At 34.7% G+C, this 20,243-nt stretch overlaps 1 protein-coding gene across 1 annotated transcript in view; it reads right to left on the minus strand.

The window, feature by feature from the left end:
• SEMA3E (semaphorin 3E) overlaps positions 1–20,243 on the minus strand; it is a 275,581-nt gene that overhangs the window by 48,657 nt on the left and 206,681 nt on the right. Inside the window, exons 5-7 of the mRNA XM_070470016.1 lie at positions 12,535–12,628; positions 1,306–1,425; positions 104–246 (exon numbers count right to left, since the gene is read on the minus strand). Coding sequence (XP_070326117.1) covers positions 104–246; positions 1,306–1,425; positions 12,535–12,628 — 357 coding nt within the window. The remainder of the gene's footprint in view (positions 1–103; positions 247–1,305; positions 1,426–12,534; positions 12,629–20,243) is intronic.

A 20,243-nucleotide genomic window follows, 5' to 3' on the forward strand; every position in this document is an offset into this window, starting at 1 on the left:
ACTATAAAACATTTTAAAGTAGAAACCTATTATAAAATGAGCAAAGGCCTGACATTAAATTGTGAGATAAGCAAGCTTAGTGAGAGAGGAAAACAGTCCTCACCACACAGAGTCGCCCCACTCTGGTATAAATTGCATGGGCACTGTTTTCTGCCTCCAGGGCCTTCTCCGTGAAAAAGAAATACACTTTGTTGTCATCTCGGTCTTCATTGTCAGGGATCATATAAGAACCTACAAATTTTGGTTCTAGATAAGTAAAAAAATAGAAGAAAATGTAATAGTTATTACAACAAACTTAAAATATTTCCTTGACATTTTGTACTAAATTTTAATATCATGTAGATATCTCCATGTTCTTTGCAAATCAACAGTTTTACGGAAGTGTTAAGAGGATTTAAAATTTAACTGAGTCAAGGAGGAAAATAATCTGATTTCAAACAACATACACTAGAGACGAATTCAAAAAAGAATAGGTTAAGAGCAACATGATGATACTCTCCACAAATTTCCTGTCTGTCTCTCTATCCATATAAAGTCAATATAAATATATGAAAAATATTTTAGTAAAGAAGTCTATCATTACTTTTTTTTAACTCATAAATTGTCTACTAGTCCAGCCCATGGAAAATCATTTTAATTTTAAGGTAGAAAATTCACTTTAAGTTTTTGTATTTCTAATCGAATGGATCTGAGTAAATGACTTTTGACTGATACAGAATGTCAAATGTTTTAATGACAAAATGCTGGCAATAACAACTATGCACTCTAAAGCTTAATAAAAAGGTTGAAAATAATGAAACTACTCACTATAAAATGATTTTAGTTTTTAGATATACCAATGTGCCAAAATATAAACATGACTTCTTACAAAGAATCCTATGTAAATGAATGCCTAGTGATGTTCCTAGAATTTTATTTGTCTCTAAAGTACAATGTGATTCTGTTAAACAAGCAAAGAAAAGCAATCAATTCATGCAAAATTATACCAACTGACAAGAGACAACAACTTATTGGATGAAAGGAGTTTTCATTCTACATACATTTGCTTTGTTCATTAAAATCCTGATTTCTAAGTATTGCTCAGAGTAATTTGGTTTTATCATAAAGCTGGTCAATTTTTATATAAAATGATATGCATATATCATATAATACTTTAATCTGAGAATATTGCTAAGAAAAAAAGCAGAAATTTGCAAAACCTATAGATTACATTTGTATTGTTATCATTATCAAAATGTCAAGTTTCCCATCCGCTCTGGACTTGCTTCTCAGTTCTGAGTCATAAACTTTTCTTCTCGACCCCACCTTTCAACAGGCGCTCATCATCATGCTCAGTGCGGATCTGAGCCAGTCGGCCCAGGCTCCTGAAGATGGCAGCATCTCTGCCCCAATAGTCACTATAGAGTCCGGTAAACAATTCGCTACCTGCATGAAAACATCAGTTAAAGAGCGGTGAGTGTCTCTGGGTCTGATGACAACATGCTATGCTGTCCTGTGCTTAGTCACTCAGTCGTGTCTGACTCTTTGAGACCCCATGGACTGTAGTCTGCCAGGCTTCTCCGTCCATGGGGATTCTCTAGGCAAGAATACTGGAATGGGTTGCCAATCCCTCCCCCAGAGGATCTTCCCAACCCAGGGATTGAACCCAGATCTCCCGCTTTGCAGGTGGATTCTTTACCAGCTGAGCTACCAGGGAAGCCCGATGACAACGTATAAAACCACAACTGCAATCAACATATCCAGGTTTACCATGTATATGGCCTTAGAAAATCAGCACTACAGTACAGAGCAGGAATGGTGCAGTCAGACAGCCAGGGTTTGAATCATGACACTACCACTTACTAGGTGTGTGACCCTGGACAAGTTGCTTAACATCTTTGCCTCAGTTTCCACATTTACAAATAGGAACAGCATCCAAAATTGTTGTTAAGAGTAAAGCATTTAGAAGAGCAGGGGCATATGCTAAGACCTATATGATCAGTTGATAAATAGGCTGACTTTATGGTATTTTAATAAACTTCTTTCAATTTTCATATCATCAGGGTATTAGTGTTGGTATTATGTGTGACTCAGTTAATTCAAATGCTTCTTATAGTAAGAAACTGCCTCCATTAACATGACTTTAGAGCAGGAACCACTAAGTCCGACAAAGTAGTATATAATTTAATTAGTTGTCATTTAATTTGTAAGTGTGTGGCTCGTTTAGATAGAAATGATAAAAAGAGTTTGTGATTTAATCAGGCAGTCAACAGAATGAATAAAGCTAGCTGTAACATGTGGTGAAGGTCACAGACTTAAATCGGGCCAAGGAATACACAAATATATGCAGGATCTCAAGAAATGACTGTATGTCTTTGGGACAAGCCTGAAAAAAAGACATTAAAATAGCTTTAAATAGCTTAAAATAGCTTTACATTTAAAATAGCAATAGAGAAAAATAAATTAACAGGGAAAAAAAAAGATAAAACTAGGCTTCCACAAAGATCAAAACCTCTCAAGCACAGGGATGTGAAGTCCTCTTTTGTCAAATTGACAACAGAAGGTAATGATTGTGCCCTTCAACTGAGGCCAGAAGGATTGTCATGGGCATATGCAGCTCGAATGTTGTCTTGGGCAAAAATCTCTGGCCATGAAATGATAGAAACAGACCACTGGAGACAACACCCTCCATTTAGGGTGATAAAATTACTTCCTTTATGAGCATCATGTAACTGCTCAGGTTTTAAAATATAGAGATGATAAGTATACTAAACTTGTCCACATGCTATTTAAAGTGTTTTTAAGTTTAAGATAATTCAAATTAATCGTATTTCCAATTTAATAAAGTTAGTTGTATACTCATTTTAGAGTTAGAACTATTAAAGCTACAGGTATAAAAATGTGACCAAGTTTTCACAGAATTTAAGAAAAACTGAGTGTCATATTTATAAACTTTATTTGCTATATTTAAAATTGGTTCAATATGTATAAAGAGTTTTCTCTAAATTAAGGCCTTTAAAACTTTAAAAAATTTGAACAGGATAAATATATTTCTATGGTTTCAAATTTGAGAAAGTAATCAGCTGAGTTGCAAATAGGACACACTGCAGGGAAGTTTAAAAATAAAGATGCGGGGACTCCAAGGCTGTCCAGGGTTATGACTCTGTTTCCAAAGCACGGGGTGAGGGTTCGATCCTTGTTTGGGAAACTAAGATCCCACAGGCTGTGGGGCATGGCCAAAAAATTAAATTTTTTTAAACATAAAGAATCTTGCTTTTATCATACCAGATTTAGAAAAAGAAAACTGATATATAAGTTGAATTTTAAAACTTATAAGAAAAATAAGTTTTTATAAATGTTATAGCAAACTAGTTTTCATTCATAAAAATGTGAGTAAAGCCATAAATGGTTTTGTTTGTTTGGTTCACAAAGTCCCCTATGGATACTTTAAAATTATATTAGGACACAATTAAATAAAATTCAGGCTTCCCACAAAGGAATTCATTTTAAACTATATACATACATAATATTATGTTATATTATATTATATTACGTAAGAGAAAGAGAGAGACAGGAGAGACAGAAGCAAATGTGGTAGAATATTAACAGTTGGTGAATCAAGGTAAATGGTATAAATTTTTACTCCTCTCTCAATTTTTCTTTGTATTTGAAAATTTTCAAGACAACAAACTTAAAGATGAGCAGTATTTTCTAAATTAATCCCATATATTCAATGTATGCTAAGTGAGAAGTATAATAAGAAAAATAACAAAAGCTAAAAAATAAAGATGCTTTGTATCTGGACTTAAGAAATATAATTTGGTAGAAAAGAATTATATCAGAACTCATGTGTAAGCAAGTTCTTTGGAACTAGAAAGGGTGGGAAGAAGAACATAATTTGTATCAGATTCAGTCAGTGTTATCTTCACTAGAATTTTCATATCCATATGTGGAAAAAGAATATTTTGAGATAAAATGCGTTCAGTGGTTAGAGATATGAACCATGGGATTCCTGCACACACAGATAAAAGAGGGTCATGCTGAATTCATTAAAAGGCTTTGGGGATCATCATCTCTATGGAATAAATGAATGAGTTGACCCATAAAAAAGCTAACTGACTACTGAGCCACCAGAGCAAGGGTTTTTCTGAAATTTTAAAAAAACTATTGTACTTGGTTATAGCTTCCACATAAAATATAAAGGCCATTTCACATGGATGAACTTAAGAGATTTTCATACAAAGTGAAATAAGTTGGACACCGATAAATATCATATGATACCATTTATATGTGGAACCTAAAAATAAAATGATACAAATGAACTTATTTATACACAGAAATAGACCCACAGACATAGAAAACAAATTTGTAGTTACCAAAGGGGAAAGAGGTGTGGGATAAATTGGGAATATGGGATAAATGTGGGATTAACAGACACACATTACTATATTCAAAATAAACAGCAAGGATCTACTGTATAACACAGGGAGCTATAATCAGTATTTTGTAATAACTCGTAATGGAAAAGAGTCTGAATAAGAACATATACATGTGTATAAATCAACTATACTTCAATAAACAATAATAAACTATAAAGGTCATTTTGTAAAACTGTCCTAAACAGAACTTATTTTTCTAATATGGCCTGGGTGAATGTTTAACACATAATAGGCACCCAAAAATTTTTTTTCTTTAAAATCACAACAGTTTTATACTTCTTAAGATTTTAACGTAATTTAATTTCCTAAAATATTTATAGAATTTTTATATGTGAAAATATTATTATGGAAAATAATCTTTATTTTATTTCACATCAATTTTGTTGCACTTATCCCAATTTGAACAGTTTCCAAGTTCTATTAATACTTGTTCTAATCAATTCTACAAATTTAACAAATAAGTTTCACATGCAGCCACTAGATGGAGCCATATGATACCAAATGTGTGTGTGTGTGTGTGTGTGTGTGTGTGTGTGTGTATACGTGTGTGTGTGTGTGTGTTTATACGTGTGTGTGTTTATACGTGTGTGTGTGCGTGCGCGCGCACACACATACATACAGAGGGCAGGTTATCTGCAAAACGGAAAAGATGATATATTACCAATTTCAAACAATTTCCCTTTTTGTATTCAGATAAAAGAAAATGGCTTGTGAACAATTCAAATAACACAATATGAACTGTATGATTTAAACTTCAAAGAAGCTAGACAGGTGCTAAAAACTATATGCTATATAAACTGAAACAAATGTGTTTCTGTTAGAAACATTAGATTTTCCTCAGAATGGAAAGATTCTCCTTTCACATTATATTATCACTCTAAAGAACAAAATAAACTCATAGTAACAGATAATAATGATTTTTGGTAAAATACTTTCCCAAGAAAATATGAACACTTTAATGAAAAATAATAAATTAGAATAAAGCTTTAGGCACAAATGTTAACTAATAGTAATTAAATGAGCAAAAAACTCAATATTACTATAAATACTGATACTATTTATGGCAACTATACAATTGCTAGCTGAAAACTTAAAAATCATAACTGTTTGGCATAGAGAAAATTTATGAATCAATATTCTGCTATTTTATAGAGCATAAAAATAGTATCTGGATAATTCAAACCTTCATGGATTAAAAAGAAAAATGTTTAATACAAATAGTAAAATATGTTTTAGAGCTTCAATGAGAAGAACAGAACTACTCAAATTTTTAGTTTTCTGTGTCTATGAAGACATTTAATAAACATATGAACTTGGCCATACACTTAGCTGGCATTTATTTTGACATTCTGAATACAAATAACCAACTTAATTTGTGAGCCATGTATTATTTTTCATTGTTATAACACTGATTTCTGATGGTAACTGATGCTATGTTAATCTTAGTTGGTCAAGTGTGGTTATAATTAAAAAATAAAACACATCTGCAGGGTATTTTGACAGGTGAATGTAACTTATCATTGTCATGTTCAACAATAGTCTCTGTGTACAGACAGGATAAGAGTGGAAACAGTTCTGCAGTGGAAACCTGGCAAACTAAGCCCCCAGCCCCAAATCTGCAATTGTGGCCAACTGTTCAGAATCTCACTGCCTCAGTTATTTGGAGAATCAGAGAGACGTACGAGTGATTTCCTGAGGTTGTCATGCTTCTCTATGTGTGAGTGCTAAGTCACTTCAGTTCTATAAGATTCTTTGCTACCCCACGGACTTCAGCTCGTTGCTAGGCTTCTCTGTCCATGAGACTCTCCAAGCAAGAATACTGGATGGAGTAGGTTGCCGTGCCCTCCTCCAGGGGAATCTTCCTGACCCAGGCATCGAACTCATATCTTCTGCATTGCAGGCAGATTCTTTACCCACCGAACCACTTAGGAAGTCCCCTCTTCTCTCTGCTGCCCTTTTATTTGTTCTTTGCCTGGAATTCTCCACCTCCCTGCTTCCCTCTTTACTACCCATTTATCTGGCCATGGCCCAGGTAAATGAAATCTTCCCTGAGCAAACTTGTGTTACTTTAGTAGTTCCCAGTACCTCCACAGCCCCATGCCTATTTCTATCATATTTCTTATAGTACTATACTTTGTCTCCTGTGTTTGACATTGTTTCTCACTAGACTGCAGACTTTTTGATGTTGCTGTATTCTTCTGTCACCAATATCTTACACAGTGTCTAGAACACAGAAGATGCTCAATAAACATTTGCTGAACCAAAGAATGGCATAATTAATTAACAAGAGAATATATCTAAAATTTTTAGTTTATGAAAACTATGAAATGCAATTTAAAGAAAACCTCAGGATGAAATACTGATTCTTCAAAAATGCTTCAGGGAAAGTAGAGCAAAAGAAAGAAAAACCTATTAGCCTTTACATGAATAACACTGCATTTTTGTTCCTCAAGAAGCTTGTTATTTAACAGTTTTAATTTATGAACACAGAGACTCTATTTTCTTCTAGTATCTGTTCCTAAAACTTTCAGCCCCAAAGACTATGTCTACAAATAACTGTTTGTAAGAAAGAAAAGAACAATATCATTTGAGCTGGAAAAATACAAAAACAAATTCATTGCAAATAATTCTAACTTAAAATGCATAATTAAAATATTTTTCTACACAGCTCCTTTTTTACAATACAAACTCTAATTGAAGTTTTAGTGAAACATACTTCATTCCCTTAATATTTTATCAAACTTATCAAGAGCTTAGTTCAAAGACAGTATTACTAATCAAAGTTTTTACTCACCATGTTGTAAATATAGGTTTTTAGTTGTTTAGTGAGAAAAATTCACAGTAGTTTTTCATGTCCTCATTTTCTTAATTCTTGCTCAAGCATTTCTCCTATTTATGTTGTAAACAGATCTGTATAATTTGTGAAACCTATTTGCCTCATGAAAAAACATGGCTAAAAACAGACTTAACTGTATCATTTTATAATTGAACTTTATCATTTTATTAGAAAATCATTATATTTTAGAGGCACTATTTCACAGAGTGACTGTGACATGCATAACTACCAACAAAATGCATTTGGGAGGATGAGGATTGGTAAGAATGGTCTATAGATTCCAACCTCCCAATTCACACAATCTGCAGAGACACTGAAAAGAAATCAGAAAAAGCAGATCCTTTTATTAGTTACTTAGTTGTTGTTTGGACTTTTTCTTTGATTTTGCTTTAGCAAACAACATTAGCTATTAGTGTTAAGAAGGTTGTTTCTGTGGCATGAAGGAAAAAGAAAAATGTGTTTAGAATCTGTTTATTTGCATTTTCTGGCATCTGTGACAATACTGCGAGTTTCCTTGGTGGCAAGCCAATGACACTGATGCCAGCATGGTCAAACCAGATTTCTAAGGGGAAGAATGTCAATGGGGAATTGAACATGACATTATTTTTCTTCTATCATTTTTTATTTTTTGTTTGTTTTGAGGAAACCATAACCAAGTAGTTAAATAGCCCTTTAGCAACTAGTATCGACGTCCAGAAGCAACAGTCAGCCTGTGGATGCTTGGCATTCAACCAAATGAGAGAGAACAGTAGTCTTGGATAAAAAATTACAGATACTCTTTAGGGACAGAGACAGGAACATGGTAAGGAAATGGATTTCTACACAGTTGGGTCGAATTCAAGAAACGAATCAGCATATTCACTTATTATGTTTATAGAGGTTGTAATCAAAAAGACATATTTTACCTTCATCTCGATGATTTTCATTTATTTTTCTAATATTTATGAAGTCCAATTTTGTGCCAGAACTATTCATTTATAATTCTACCCTGAATATATAGTTAATCAAATAGAAGCATTTATTTATAAAAAACATTTTAATAATATTAAGAGCTTGAAATAATCACTTAAATTTTCCCTGAATGAATTCTGACTCCCTTTCCTTCAATCAACATTGACCTTTAGTTTACAGAATTTGTAATGAGGGGATATATTCACAAAGGTCTCATGTTAAAACAAAAGTGCAGGAAGAAAATCTCAGTAGCTGTAAACTTGTATAATCTTATTTGCTGAAAAATGTAACATGGGACGTAAAAAGTGTGGAAAGAAAATTTCAGAGACTGTGAAATATCTCATTCATGATTATTTGTTGACATAAAAATTTGTAAGTCTTTAACTTGAAAGTATCCTAAAATATTCTAACAAAAAAACTAAGACTTTCAAAGCACAGTGTGAAAAGTTACCTGACAAATCAAAGTGGTTCTCCCCCAAACATAAGTAACATGTACATTAGCATACTTTAGGAACTTTAAGTATGGTATGTATTAAATTACACCTAGAATTGGCAATAAAAATTTGAGTCAGAATGAAAAGTTGTTTTTTTTTAAAAAAAAAAAAAAAACAGCAATAGAATTGAGTGGACAAACTATCAAAGAAATCCCAAAGTTACTTAATAAAGAGGATATTACATCAAATTTAAACTGATGCAAAAAAAAAAAGAAGCCAGCTAATAGTTTTACTTCCTAATGAAAATGACATATGACACAAAGAAAATAATTCCTGAATTTTGGTTGGCTAGCCAGCAAACCTAATAATTTTTAGTGGCAAGGTAAGTTCTCAGTATCTTTGCTTGATTCAAAAGGTACAGACAAGTAATACAGCAATTCAATTTACTTAATTCATTGTTTCAACAAACTATTTTTAAAACCAGATTGCAATGCCTTACCTTCTTCAGATATTTATTTAAGACCCTTTTATATGTAATATTTTCCAATGAGTCAACTCTTTGCATAACATGGCCAAAGTATTGGAGTTTCAGCTTCAGCATCAGTCCTTCCAATGAACACCCAGGATTGATCTCCTTTAGGTTGGACTGGTTGGATCTCCTTGCTGTTCAAGGGACTCTCAAGAGTCTTCTCCAACACCACAGTTCAAAAGCATCAATTCTTCGGCACTCAGCTTTCTTCACAGTCCAACTCTCACACCCATACATGATCACTGGAAAAACCATAGCCTTGACTAGACAGACCTGTGTTGGCAAAGTGATGTCTCTGCTTTTTAATATGCTATCTAGGTTGGCCATAATCAGGGATTGGGGGCAGGAGGAGAAGGGAACGACAGAGGATGAGATGGCTGGATGGCATCACCGACTCCATGGACATGAGTTTGAGTAAACTCCGGGAGTTGGTGATGGACAGGGAGGCCTGGCATGCTGTGATTCATGGAGTTGCAAAGAGTCGGACACGACTGAGCGACTGAACTGAACTGATATGTAATATTAGTGATCACAGTAGGGGGGAAATGTGGCTAAACATATAGAAATATTGCACCTGTGATGTGAATTTATAATGCCACCATGATAAATTATGATAATACAAAGTCGGGTTTAAAAAGAAAGTCTAATTAATGTATGATTTCATCTTGATTGGCTTCTGAACATACAGAACACGGCTCAATAAAGAGCTTGTTTTACTCTTTAAATCTTGCTTCACACAGAATCGTTTTCAGTTACTAATGTTTCCATTCTAAATTAGACTGTAAATTTAATAAAATGTTCATTAACGTCTATCACCTAGCTAATAATGTTTATTTCTTATTTGGCTTTTCATTAAGCTTTTACTCCATGTGATCTTTAGTCAGCTGAATTTAAATTAAATAAAATGAAATTTGTATCTAAAATTAACATATTATGAGAAATTATGATTCGTGAGCATGTTTTTTCTTTCAAGGCCTTGTTAGTTTTATAAGTATAGTTACAGAGTTTTTTCTTTTCTTTAAATCATGAAAGCGAATCTTAATGTAAACAGGCACTAAAAGTTAAGTGTGACCTATAATTAACACAGAAGCAGAAATGGTCTAACCATGGTCATCTTTTTGCTGAAGTCCTGTCTTAACCCAACAGTAGAGAACATACATGGTCATAAAATACCACATTAATGCATTCTTTCCCTGTCAAGAGTAAGCTACACCGAGACTGCCAATTTCCATCTCAGGTAGCTCCATTTTTTTCCAACTCAAATTCCTGCTGCTTTTTCATTTGAGTGAATTATTTCTACTTCCTGTCTTTTAAAGAGTTGCTGGCTCACAAAGGTTATCAGATTTCCATCCCAGTGGCTGCTGCATATCCACAGTAAGTGAATGATCTCTCAAAGGTACTTTGAGATGAAAGCTAGTGGATAAATTAGAAGAATTATATTTTTATTTCTTCTCTTTGGAGGGATTATTCTATAACTTTTGTGTTTAGCTTGGAGGACTCTCAAGATTTAATTTTTCTTCTAAATAAGTGAAACAGTCACCCAGATGGCAAACACTTCACATTTTAGCATAGTGTAATTCAATTTGGAGGTCCAATGAAACTCACTTGGAAATGTCCCTCCAGTAATATTTCCCCTCTTAAAAAAATTCAGTTTTAAATTTCTGGTTTCACACATAAACAAGCTCCAGAAAGGCTGAGTGGAGAGTGGTGGGATGGCTAAAAAAAGTTACTTTTAACCACGTAAAAAAAAATGTTAAAAATAAATGGTGTTCTAATTGTCTTAGGATTTTACCAGAGAAGGAGTGCCTACTCTGTAATTTTTGACTTTCGATACCTTTTATAAGGTTCTGTGAATACTATCCCCTAATTTGTTTTTGGTTTGTTTGGTTAAGAACACTTATATTTCATTCAGAAATCCTATGGACAGAGGAGCCGAGCAAGCACGAGGGTCAGAAGAGTCAGCAACTAAACAAGAGTATTCATAGGAGACTCTTCTGTGCGATATATCGTATGGTAAAAGAAAGATAAGACAGTCCCATTCTTCCAGACATATTCAAATTTTAAGTCTATGAAGTTATAAAAATCAATAAAAACATTAGAAAAATTGTGAGTCTATCAAATGCATATATTTTAATTCATATGCTGCCAACCTACTAGGAATTTCTAACACTTGTTAGAATTTGGCATTCTCCAAAAGTAGAACTCTTAAGGCTTGATTCCAACTAAGTCCAAACTGACTTAAACAACTCTATTCCCCTATTTAAAATCTCCCTTCTTCACACTGTGTTTACACACACACACAGACACACACACAGACAGACAGACAGACATACACACACACGGGTAAGTCAAGGAACTCAGGATATCTTAGTATTTTCTTTAAAATTTTATATTCTTTAAAAATACCTCTTTATTAAAGCTCCTGAAGAACTAGTTACTTTGTGAAATTCTCATTAACAGGTCTTTCAAATTATGAAACTGAAGTAAATTAAATGTCCCTACTCATTAAAGCTAACAAGATTTTTGTTCTACAAGTAAATACACATGTATAAAAGCTGTACTTATTTGGACCTGAGTACCATGATAGGCATGGCGGGGTAGGGGGAATGGGGTGCAAGGCCAATTGGAATCAACTGTCTGGAATAAATTGAGGGAATGTGTTGTCTCTAGAATATCCAGGAACATTTGCATCAACTCTAAATCAAGCATTGATTGATCATATTTTGATGATTCATCAGTGGGAAAAGAAAAAGTCTTATTCTGAGATTTAAGTGAGGTTTTCATGAATCTCATCTAATTTAACTGAAACCCAATTGAAAACTAGATCTGACATGGCCAGTTTGTTCTATTATTCCAATGCGGACACAGTTTGAGTCAGTCAACCTCTATGGCTTACATTTTAAAATAACTGGAATCTAAATAAGTGACTCAAGTTCTAAATTGAGATGACTTTCTGCTGAATTCTACTGATACAGAGAAAGGCACCAGGAAAAGACTATTAGAAGTTCCCATAAAGAATAATTAAAACAGAAAGAATAGACATATGTTAAAATAGTTTAGTTTCTCTAGCTATATTTTTATAAAGTATTTACATAATTGTATTTTGTGAACAATAAATGATAATACAAAACACCTTCTATCAGGTACTGACAATTTGTGTTTTCTGGATGACATACCCTGTAACTTCATAGCACTGTACTTACACCAGTAAAGCTGGCTCAAGTGAGCATGACTCGAAAATTAATATCCTTGCTCCCAGAACCAATGAATAGATACGACACAGCAACATATATGAAGGAATACCAAAGACTCTGAAGTTTCATAATCAATGTGATACCACCTGATGTCTACAGCCATGAGATTTACCTATTAAAGTGGAGATGAAGGAGGAGCTGGGATCAAAGGGACATCTGCCCCTTCCTCTCTCAGATCTGTGCGATTCCAGGTGAAAAAGGGGAGCCTGTCCAGAAAACCAGAAAAACCATTATGTATCTGCCAACTTTAATAAGAAGCTAATTTCTCAGAAGGAAATATATTCAACATTGATTATTTACAAAACAAGTACTTAAATAAGGCTCCAGTGAGAAACATCAAGGAATTTAGGAACAAATTGGATTTTATAAATAAATATGTGGATTTTAAGGCCCATGTGGTTTTCTCACTCCTCTCAAAAAGGATGCAGGTGCTGAAATTCACAATTTTTATCATTTTATCACACAGTATTAGCTATGTTGAGATGTCAGTTAAATATTCCAAATAAACGGAGACTTGATGGGGGGAAGAAAAGGTTAGTAAAAAGGAGACTCATTGATAAACATGGAAATGGGCTTTTATTCCACAAAAGCCATTATTGATTTTTTTGAATAATCTCTAAAAGAACATAACATGTTCTGTCAATAATTTGGAATATCTATTTTCAATCATTTTTATTCCTTATCACATTCTCTTTGCATAGACATCTAATATTTAATAATTTAGAGAATGATTACTACATAAATAATCACTGGGATATATATATCTGGAAGTTGATGCCACATTATAAACAATATTTCAGTACATTTTCACACAAATGATATAATGAAAATAAATATATTCTAGAAAATTACTACTTTATTGGTTCCTAGTGCAATTGCATAACTACAGGACTTTTCTTAAGTGTTCTCAGATTTCAAAATTCTCATTAATGGGTATTTCTATAATTAATTTTCATTAAGTGTGCTATAAGTGGCTTCAGTTTAAAAAAATGTAGTTTGGCAAAGTGACAATAAAAGTCAATATATAAAATTTTGTAGGGGAAAAACTACCTTGCAATAGAATGTTGCCAATACTGCCCATTGCAGCATCTATAAATAGCCCTGCTCATCTATAAATCATGAATCTGTACACAATCCAAAGTTCTGAGGACCCTATGAAGGTTGCATACACTTTTTTACAATTCCATCTTGACTTCCCAATAACCAACTCATTTACTCGACATTATCTATCCTGTCCTTTTCTTGGTGTTCTTTTTCAACTTTTCTCTTTGTCTCTGATATTCTAAAGTCATTGATCCTGCCATTCCAAGACTTTTCTAGTAAGTGCAGAGATCACCTGACCCCTATAAACTTCTTGTCTTGTCTTTGGAAATGAACCATAGTCTACAGAACAAAGAAATACTAGAAGGCAAAGTGGTTGTCTGAGGAGGTCTTACAAACAGCTGAGAAAAGAGAAGTGAAAGGCAAAGGAGAAAGGGAAAGCCATACCCAACCAAATGCAGATTCCAGAGAACAGCAAGGAGACAGTGAACAATGCAAAGAAATAAAGGAAAACAAAACAATGGAAAAGACTAGAGAGCTCTTCAAGAAAACTGGAGATACCAAGGGAGCATTTCATGCAAGGATGGGCATATAAAGGACAGAAATGGCTAAGCAGAGGTTAAGAGAGTTGGCAAGAATACACAGAAGAGATATACAAAAAAAGTCTTAATGACTCGGATAACCACAATGGTGTGGTCACTCACCTAGAGCCAGACATTCTCTGGCGTGAAGTAAAGTGGGCCTAAGGAAGCATTATTGTGAACAAAGCTAGTGCAGGTAATGGAATTCCAGCTGAGCTGTTTCAAATGCTAAAAGTTGATGTTGTTAAAGTGCTATATTCAATATGTCAAGAAATTTGGAAAACTCAACAGTGGCCACGGGACTGGAAAAGGTTAGTTTTTATTCCAATCCTAAAGAAGGGCAATGCCAAAGAATGTTCAAACTGTTGCACAATTGTGCTCATTTCATATGCTAGCGAGGTAATGCTCAAAATCCATCAGGCTAGGCTTCAGCAGTATGTGAATCGAGAACTTCCAAATGTACAAGAAGGATTCAGAAAAGGCAGAGGGATCAGAGATCAAATTGCCAATATCTGTTGGATCATAGAGAAAGCAAGAGAATTCCAGAAAAAAACATCTACTTCTACTTCATTGACTTTGCTAAAGCCTTTGACTGTATGGATCAAAACAAACTGTGGAAAATTCTTAAAGTGATGGGAATATCAGAACACCTTACTTATCCCCTGAGAAACCTGTACGCAGGGCAAGAAGCAACAGTTAGAACAGGACATGGAACGATGGACTGGTTAAAAACTGGGGAAAAGAGTATGTCAAGGCTGTATACTACCGATCTATTTATTTAACTTATATGCAGAGAACATCATGCAAAATGCAGGCTGGATGACTAACAAGCTGGAATCAGAGACTGGGAGATTTATCAACAATCTCAGATATGCAGATGACACTACTCTATTGGCGGAAAGCCAAGAGGAATTAAAGAGCTTCTTGATGAAGGTGAAAAGTAGAGTGAAAGACCTGGCTTAAAACTCAACATTCAAAAAGATGCTTGCTGCCTGGAAGGAAAGCTATGACAAATCTAGTCTTTATTAAAAAGCAGAGACATTGTTTGGCTAACATAGGTCTGTGTAGTCAAAGCTATCATTTTTTCAGTAGTCATGTATGGATGTGAGAGTTGGACCATGGAGAAGGCTGAGTATCAAAGAATTGATCTTTCAAACTGTGGTGCTGGAAAAGACTCTTCAGAGTCCCTTGGACAGCAAAGAGATCAAACGGGTCAATCCTAAAAGAAATCAACTCTGAATATTCACTAGAAGGACTGATGCTGAAGCTCCAATACTTTGTCCACCTGATGTAAAGAGCTGACACATTGGAAAAGACCCTGATGCTGTGAAGGATGAGGGCAGGAAGAGAAAGGGACCACAGAGGATAAATGATTGGATGGCATCACTGACTCAATGGACGTGAGTTTGAGGAAACTAAGGGAGATTATGAAGGACACAGAAGCTAGAGGGCTGGAGTCCATGGCATCGCAGAGAGTCAGACACAACTTAGTGACTGAACAACCACCACTATGGAACAAAAGTGGCCTCCAAATGCCACTTTTAGTCATAGAGGTATGACTAAACTGATATTTTAAGCCAAAAAAAGTTGACCAATTTAGATACTTCACATAATTGGTAGAGAACAGGAATGGCCATAAGTAACTTGAGACATTTTTGTGTTCACTTCCCATAGATGATAGATTTGCAATGACATGAAAAGAAAATATTTGTTGAAATAAGATAGAATTACTGGTCTGCCAAACTAACACTTAGGTTGAAAGGGTTTCTTCTACATTTGTAAAACAGATCCAAAGCATTATATGGAGGAGGGAGTGATTAAGCATATGAATATAATACTTGATACCCCTTTAGTGACTGCTACCTTGTATTGGTAAATACTTGGTAAAAAACAGGTAGGATATACATACTATACTTATTCTAATATAGTCAAATGTCCAAATGTTTGGTCACAGAAAGCAGCTGAAGAAATATACTGAAAGGCTTTCTTAAATCAAGACTCTCTATAGCATCAACATTCTGTGATGCTCAATTTTTTTGTCTCTAATGACTAATGAAGCAGATTTATCTAGTGGATATAGATATCCTAAACATTAAAATTAAAACTGCAAGAGAAAAACAAATATATTCCTTATTTACTTAAGGAATTACAACAAATTCATTTAAATTTAAACTATCAAGTGAGTGAAACAGAAAATGCAAACTGTAAGAGTGCTAAGATCAAGAGAATCTTCAATTTTAAAGAACCACTGAGTTAAATGAAGGAAATAAAGTCACAATCTTAGAAAAGTCACAGATTTTTAAAACTAGAAATCATAATCTAGTCTTCTGAAGCCAATATTGATTTGTGAATTTCAGCATGTTTCTGAGATATCAAATATCTAACAGAGTAGTACCTTCATCAGTCAAGAGAAGTAAACTAAATCAAGCAGAAACTATATTCACAAAATCATATAACCCTAACATTCTGAAAACAAATAAGTGGAACCCAGGATGCATGAAGCATAATTCTGTGCAATACATAAAATCTATCTGAATCTGTAAAAGGATATAACTCTTTTATGAAACTTCAAATTTGAAAACGGAATAGTGAATACTAAATGCTCATATATTCTCAGAGATCTACACCTGAAATTCAAGCTCAGATGTAGCTTAACTGAACCCTTCCTGACTTTCTCCAGAATTCTTCAAATATCTCTCTCTAATTAATTTGATTAACACCTAAAACTACCTGAACACATTATAAATTAAATCTTTTTGCCTGCTTCTCACAGCAATATTAAAGGTCCACATTCTTGAATAGCTTAAAGGACAAACATATCTATCATTCTAATTTTTTGAAATGTGTAGTCTCAATGTACACATATATCAAATCATCATGTGTGTGTGCATGCTAAGGCACTTCAGATGTAATTTTAAACATCTGGCAATTGTTTTTATCAATTACATTTCAATAAAGCTGAAAAATTCATATATTCCATAAATTTGTTGTTTTTCACCCCCTATACTAAAAAGCAAAGACATTACTTTGCCAACAAAGGTCTGTCTAGTCCAGGCTATGGTTTTTTTCCAGTAGTCATGTATGGATGTGAGAGTTGGACTGTGAAGAAAGCTGAGCATCGAAGAATTGATGCTTTTGAACTGTGGTGTTGGAGAAGACTCTTGAGAGTCCCTTGGACTGCAAAGAGATCCAACCAGTCCATCCTAAAGGAGATCAGTCCTGGGTGTTCATTGGAAGGACTCATGCGGAAGTTGAAACTTCAGTACTTTGGCCACCTCATGCGAAGAGTTGACTCATTGGAAAAGACCCTGATGCTGGGAAAGATTGAGGGCAGGAGGAGAAGGGGACGACAGAGGATGAGATAGCTGGATGGCATCACCGACTCCATGGACATGAGTTTGAGTAAACTCTGGGAGTTGGTGATGGACAGGGAGGCCCAGCATGCTGTGATTCATGGGGTCGCAAAGATTTGGACATGACTGAGTGACTGACCTGTACTGAATGATTTTTAAGAAAGATAAACAGTTGGAATATCTCTGCTTTAGATAAGAATCACTATCTTTATTAAAAAGGAAAAGGTTCAAATCTGTAGAGGACACAGTCATTTCATCCATACATAACCCTAGGAGTCAAATAATACAAAAATGGATGACAACATTAACAAGATTGTAAATTGTGATGCATATTTAAATTTGAAGACTATGTAATGTGTGTTTGAACTCTATAATACTTGTAACAAAATAATGAAGAGTTGTTTTGAACACCTGAAAGTTCTGTTAACTCCTGTCTTATTACTTTGACCCTACTATCTTTGACCCTGTCCCCACACCTGGCTAGTTGTTAAATGAACATTTTTAATTACTAAATTAGGGTATCAGTACATAGTACAGAAAGTCCTATACTTATTTTTATTAATCATAACATACCTTTCTTTAGAAGTATAATATAGGATTCTGTCAATATCACTTACTTAAATCCCTGAGCTTTAACAATAATATTGCATCCCTGCTTTTTACTTTGTTTTTTAATTACTAAGTTAAATGAAGTTGTAAGAAAAATGTGTTGCCCAGTTTTGTTTTCCAGTGTTTTTTTTTTTAGCAAAGGCTGTTATAATGCAATGACTAAAATAACATTTGACAATAAAAGCTAGTGAAGGGTTGGCATTTTTCATGTGAATGACTTGAGAGTCTAAGTACAGCTAATGATCGCACACAACCTTACATTCCTATTATTTTGAATTTAGCCTTGTTTGCTGATGAGGGTTTCCCTGGTGGCTCAGCTGGTAAAGAGCCTGACTGCCAATGCAAGAGATGCAAGAGACATAGGTCAGTCCCTGGGTCGGGAAGACCCCCTGGAAAAGGAAATGGCCACCCACTCCAGTACTCTTGCCTAGAAAACTCCACAGACAGAAGGGACTGGTGGGCTACATAGTCCATGGAGTCACAAAGAGTCAGACACAACTGTGCAACCAATTCAGTTGTTTGCTGATACAAGGTATACAGTTTCATTGCAGCTGTGGCCTCAGTAAATTTTATCTGAGCACCTTATGTACAATCATAACCTTAAAGCATGATTAGATGACAATTTAGAGAAGCTAAACAGACAAAGTAATGCCAGAAAAAGTCAGAAGATAAAATTATCTCACACCTAATCAATATTTTATAACATGGTAAAAACAAACAAACAAAATCTGCCTATGGTGAAAGTTAATCAAACCTAAAAATGGTTTGCCTCTTGAACATACTCAAAACTCCTATTTTTGTCACATCAATCTTGGTTGATAACAAGCATGATATTTCCATTGAACAAATCATAAATGATGAACAAGTTCAGAAAGTTAATTTCTACTGGAGATAAGATGATACTAAAACCATATTTCTGGTCTAATTTTATTGCTTCTCTGAAAATTTTTCACCATGCATTCTAAAATCCTTAGTGAAAGTCACTTAGTCGCATCCAACTCTTAGGGACCCCATGGACTATACCCATGACCATGGAATTTTCCAGGCCAGAATACTGGAGTAGCCTTTCCCTTCTCCAGGGGGTCTTCCCAACCCAGGAATTGAACACAGGTCTCTGGCATTGCAGCTGGATTCTTCACCAGCTGAGCCACAAAAGAAGTCCAAGAATACTGGAGTGGGTAGCTGATGCCTTCTCTAGCAGATCTTCACAACCCAGGAATTGAACCAGGGTCTCCTGCACTGCAGGCAGATTCTTTACCAACTGAGCTATCAGGGAAGCCCATTTTATAAGTAAACTGCTAAGACCACACTCAATTTACAACAGGCTTCAACACCTCCACGCCTTTATTAAGTCATAGCTCCCATACTCAGCATAATTATGGAGCCTCACGTTCATGTCCTAATGCCTGGAACCTATGAATATCTCATTTTGCATAATAGCAAAAGGGCTATAGGGATGCTGCCAAGAATTATCCAGGTGAGCCCAATGTTATTATATGAGTCCTAAAAAATAGAGATTTGTTGATGATAGCCAAAAACCAACCAGAGTGATGCAGTGTGGGGAAAATTAGACCTGCCATTCATTGCTGGCTGTGGCAATGGAAGAAGGGAGCCATGAGTCAAGGAATGTGGGGGGTTCTCCAGAAGCTGAAAAAAAGAATGACATGGATTCTCCTAAATCTTTTGGAAGGAATGCATTTCTGTTGACATCTTGATATTATTCTGGGAGGATCATTTTAGACTTCTCACCTACCGAATTATTAGATAAAACATATACTTCATTGTAAGCCACTACATTTGTGGTAATTTGTTACAGCAGCCTTAAAAAAATGAATGACACTCCTATGAGGATATTGTTCCATTCAGTTTCTCATCCTTCCAGCTCTTTTACAAGATTAATTACAATATTTTTTATGCAATACAAAGTGGAAACCCTTTCTTTTTTTTTATCAAAATATGAAGGTCCCTTCTCATCTTCTCTTTAGTCAGCCTTCCCTTTGTTCCTGTTCTCTCATCCACGTGTCTACCTTCCCTATTTCTATAAACCTACAGTAGTGATGCTGCTAAAGTAAACCATTCAAAAATATAAAGCAATCATTTACAATCAGAGATTTTAGCTTAGCCCTCAAAATTGCCAAGGAATGTATTAATATGTTTTCCTGGCCATGTCCTTTCACAACTCCTTTGAGTAGCTATATGCTCAGCTAGTCTGACTCGTGATCTCTCTTGACAATCAG

The sequence above is a fragment of the Odocoileus virginianus genome, chromosome 1 (assembly GCF_023699985.2).
Source record: "Odocoileus virginianus isolate 20LAN1187 ecotype Illinois chromosome 1, Ovbor_1.2, whole genome shotgun sequence".
NCBI classification, from domain to species: Eukaryota; Metazoa; Chordata; class Mammalia; order Artiodactyla; family Cervidae; genus Odocoileus; species Odocoileus virginianus.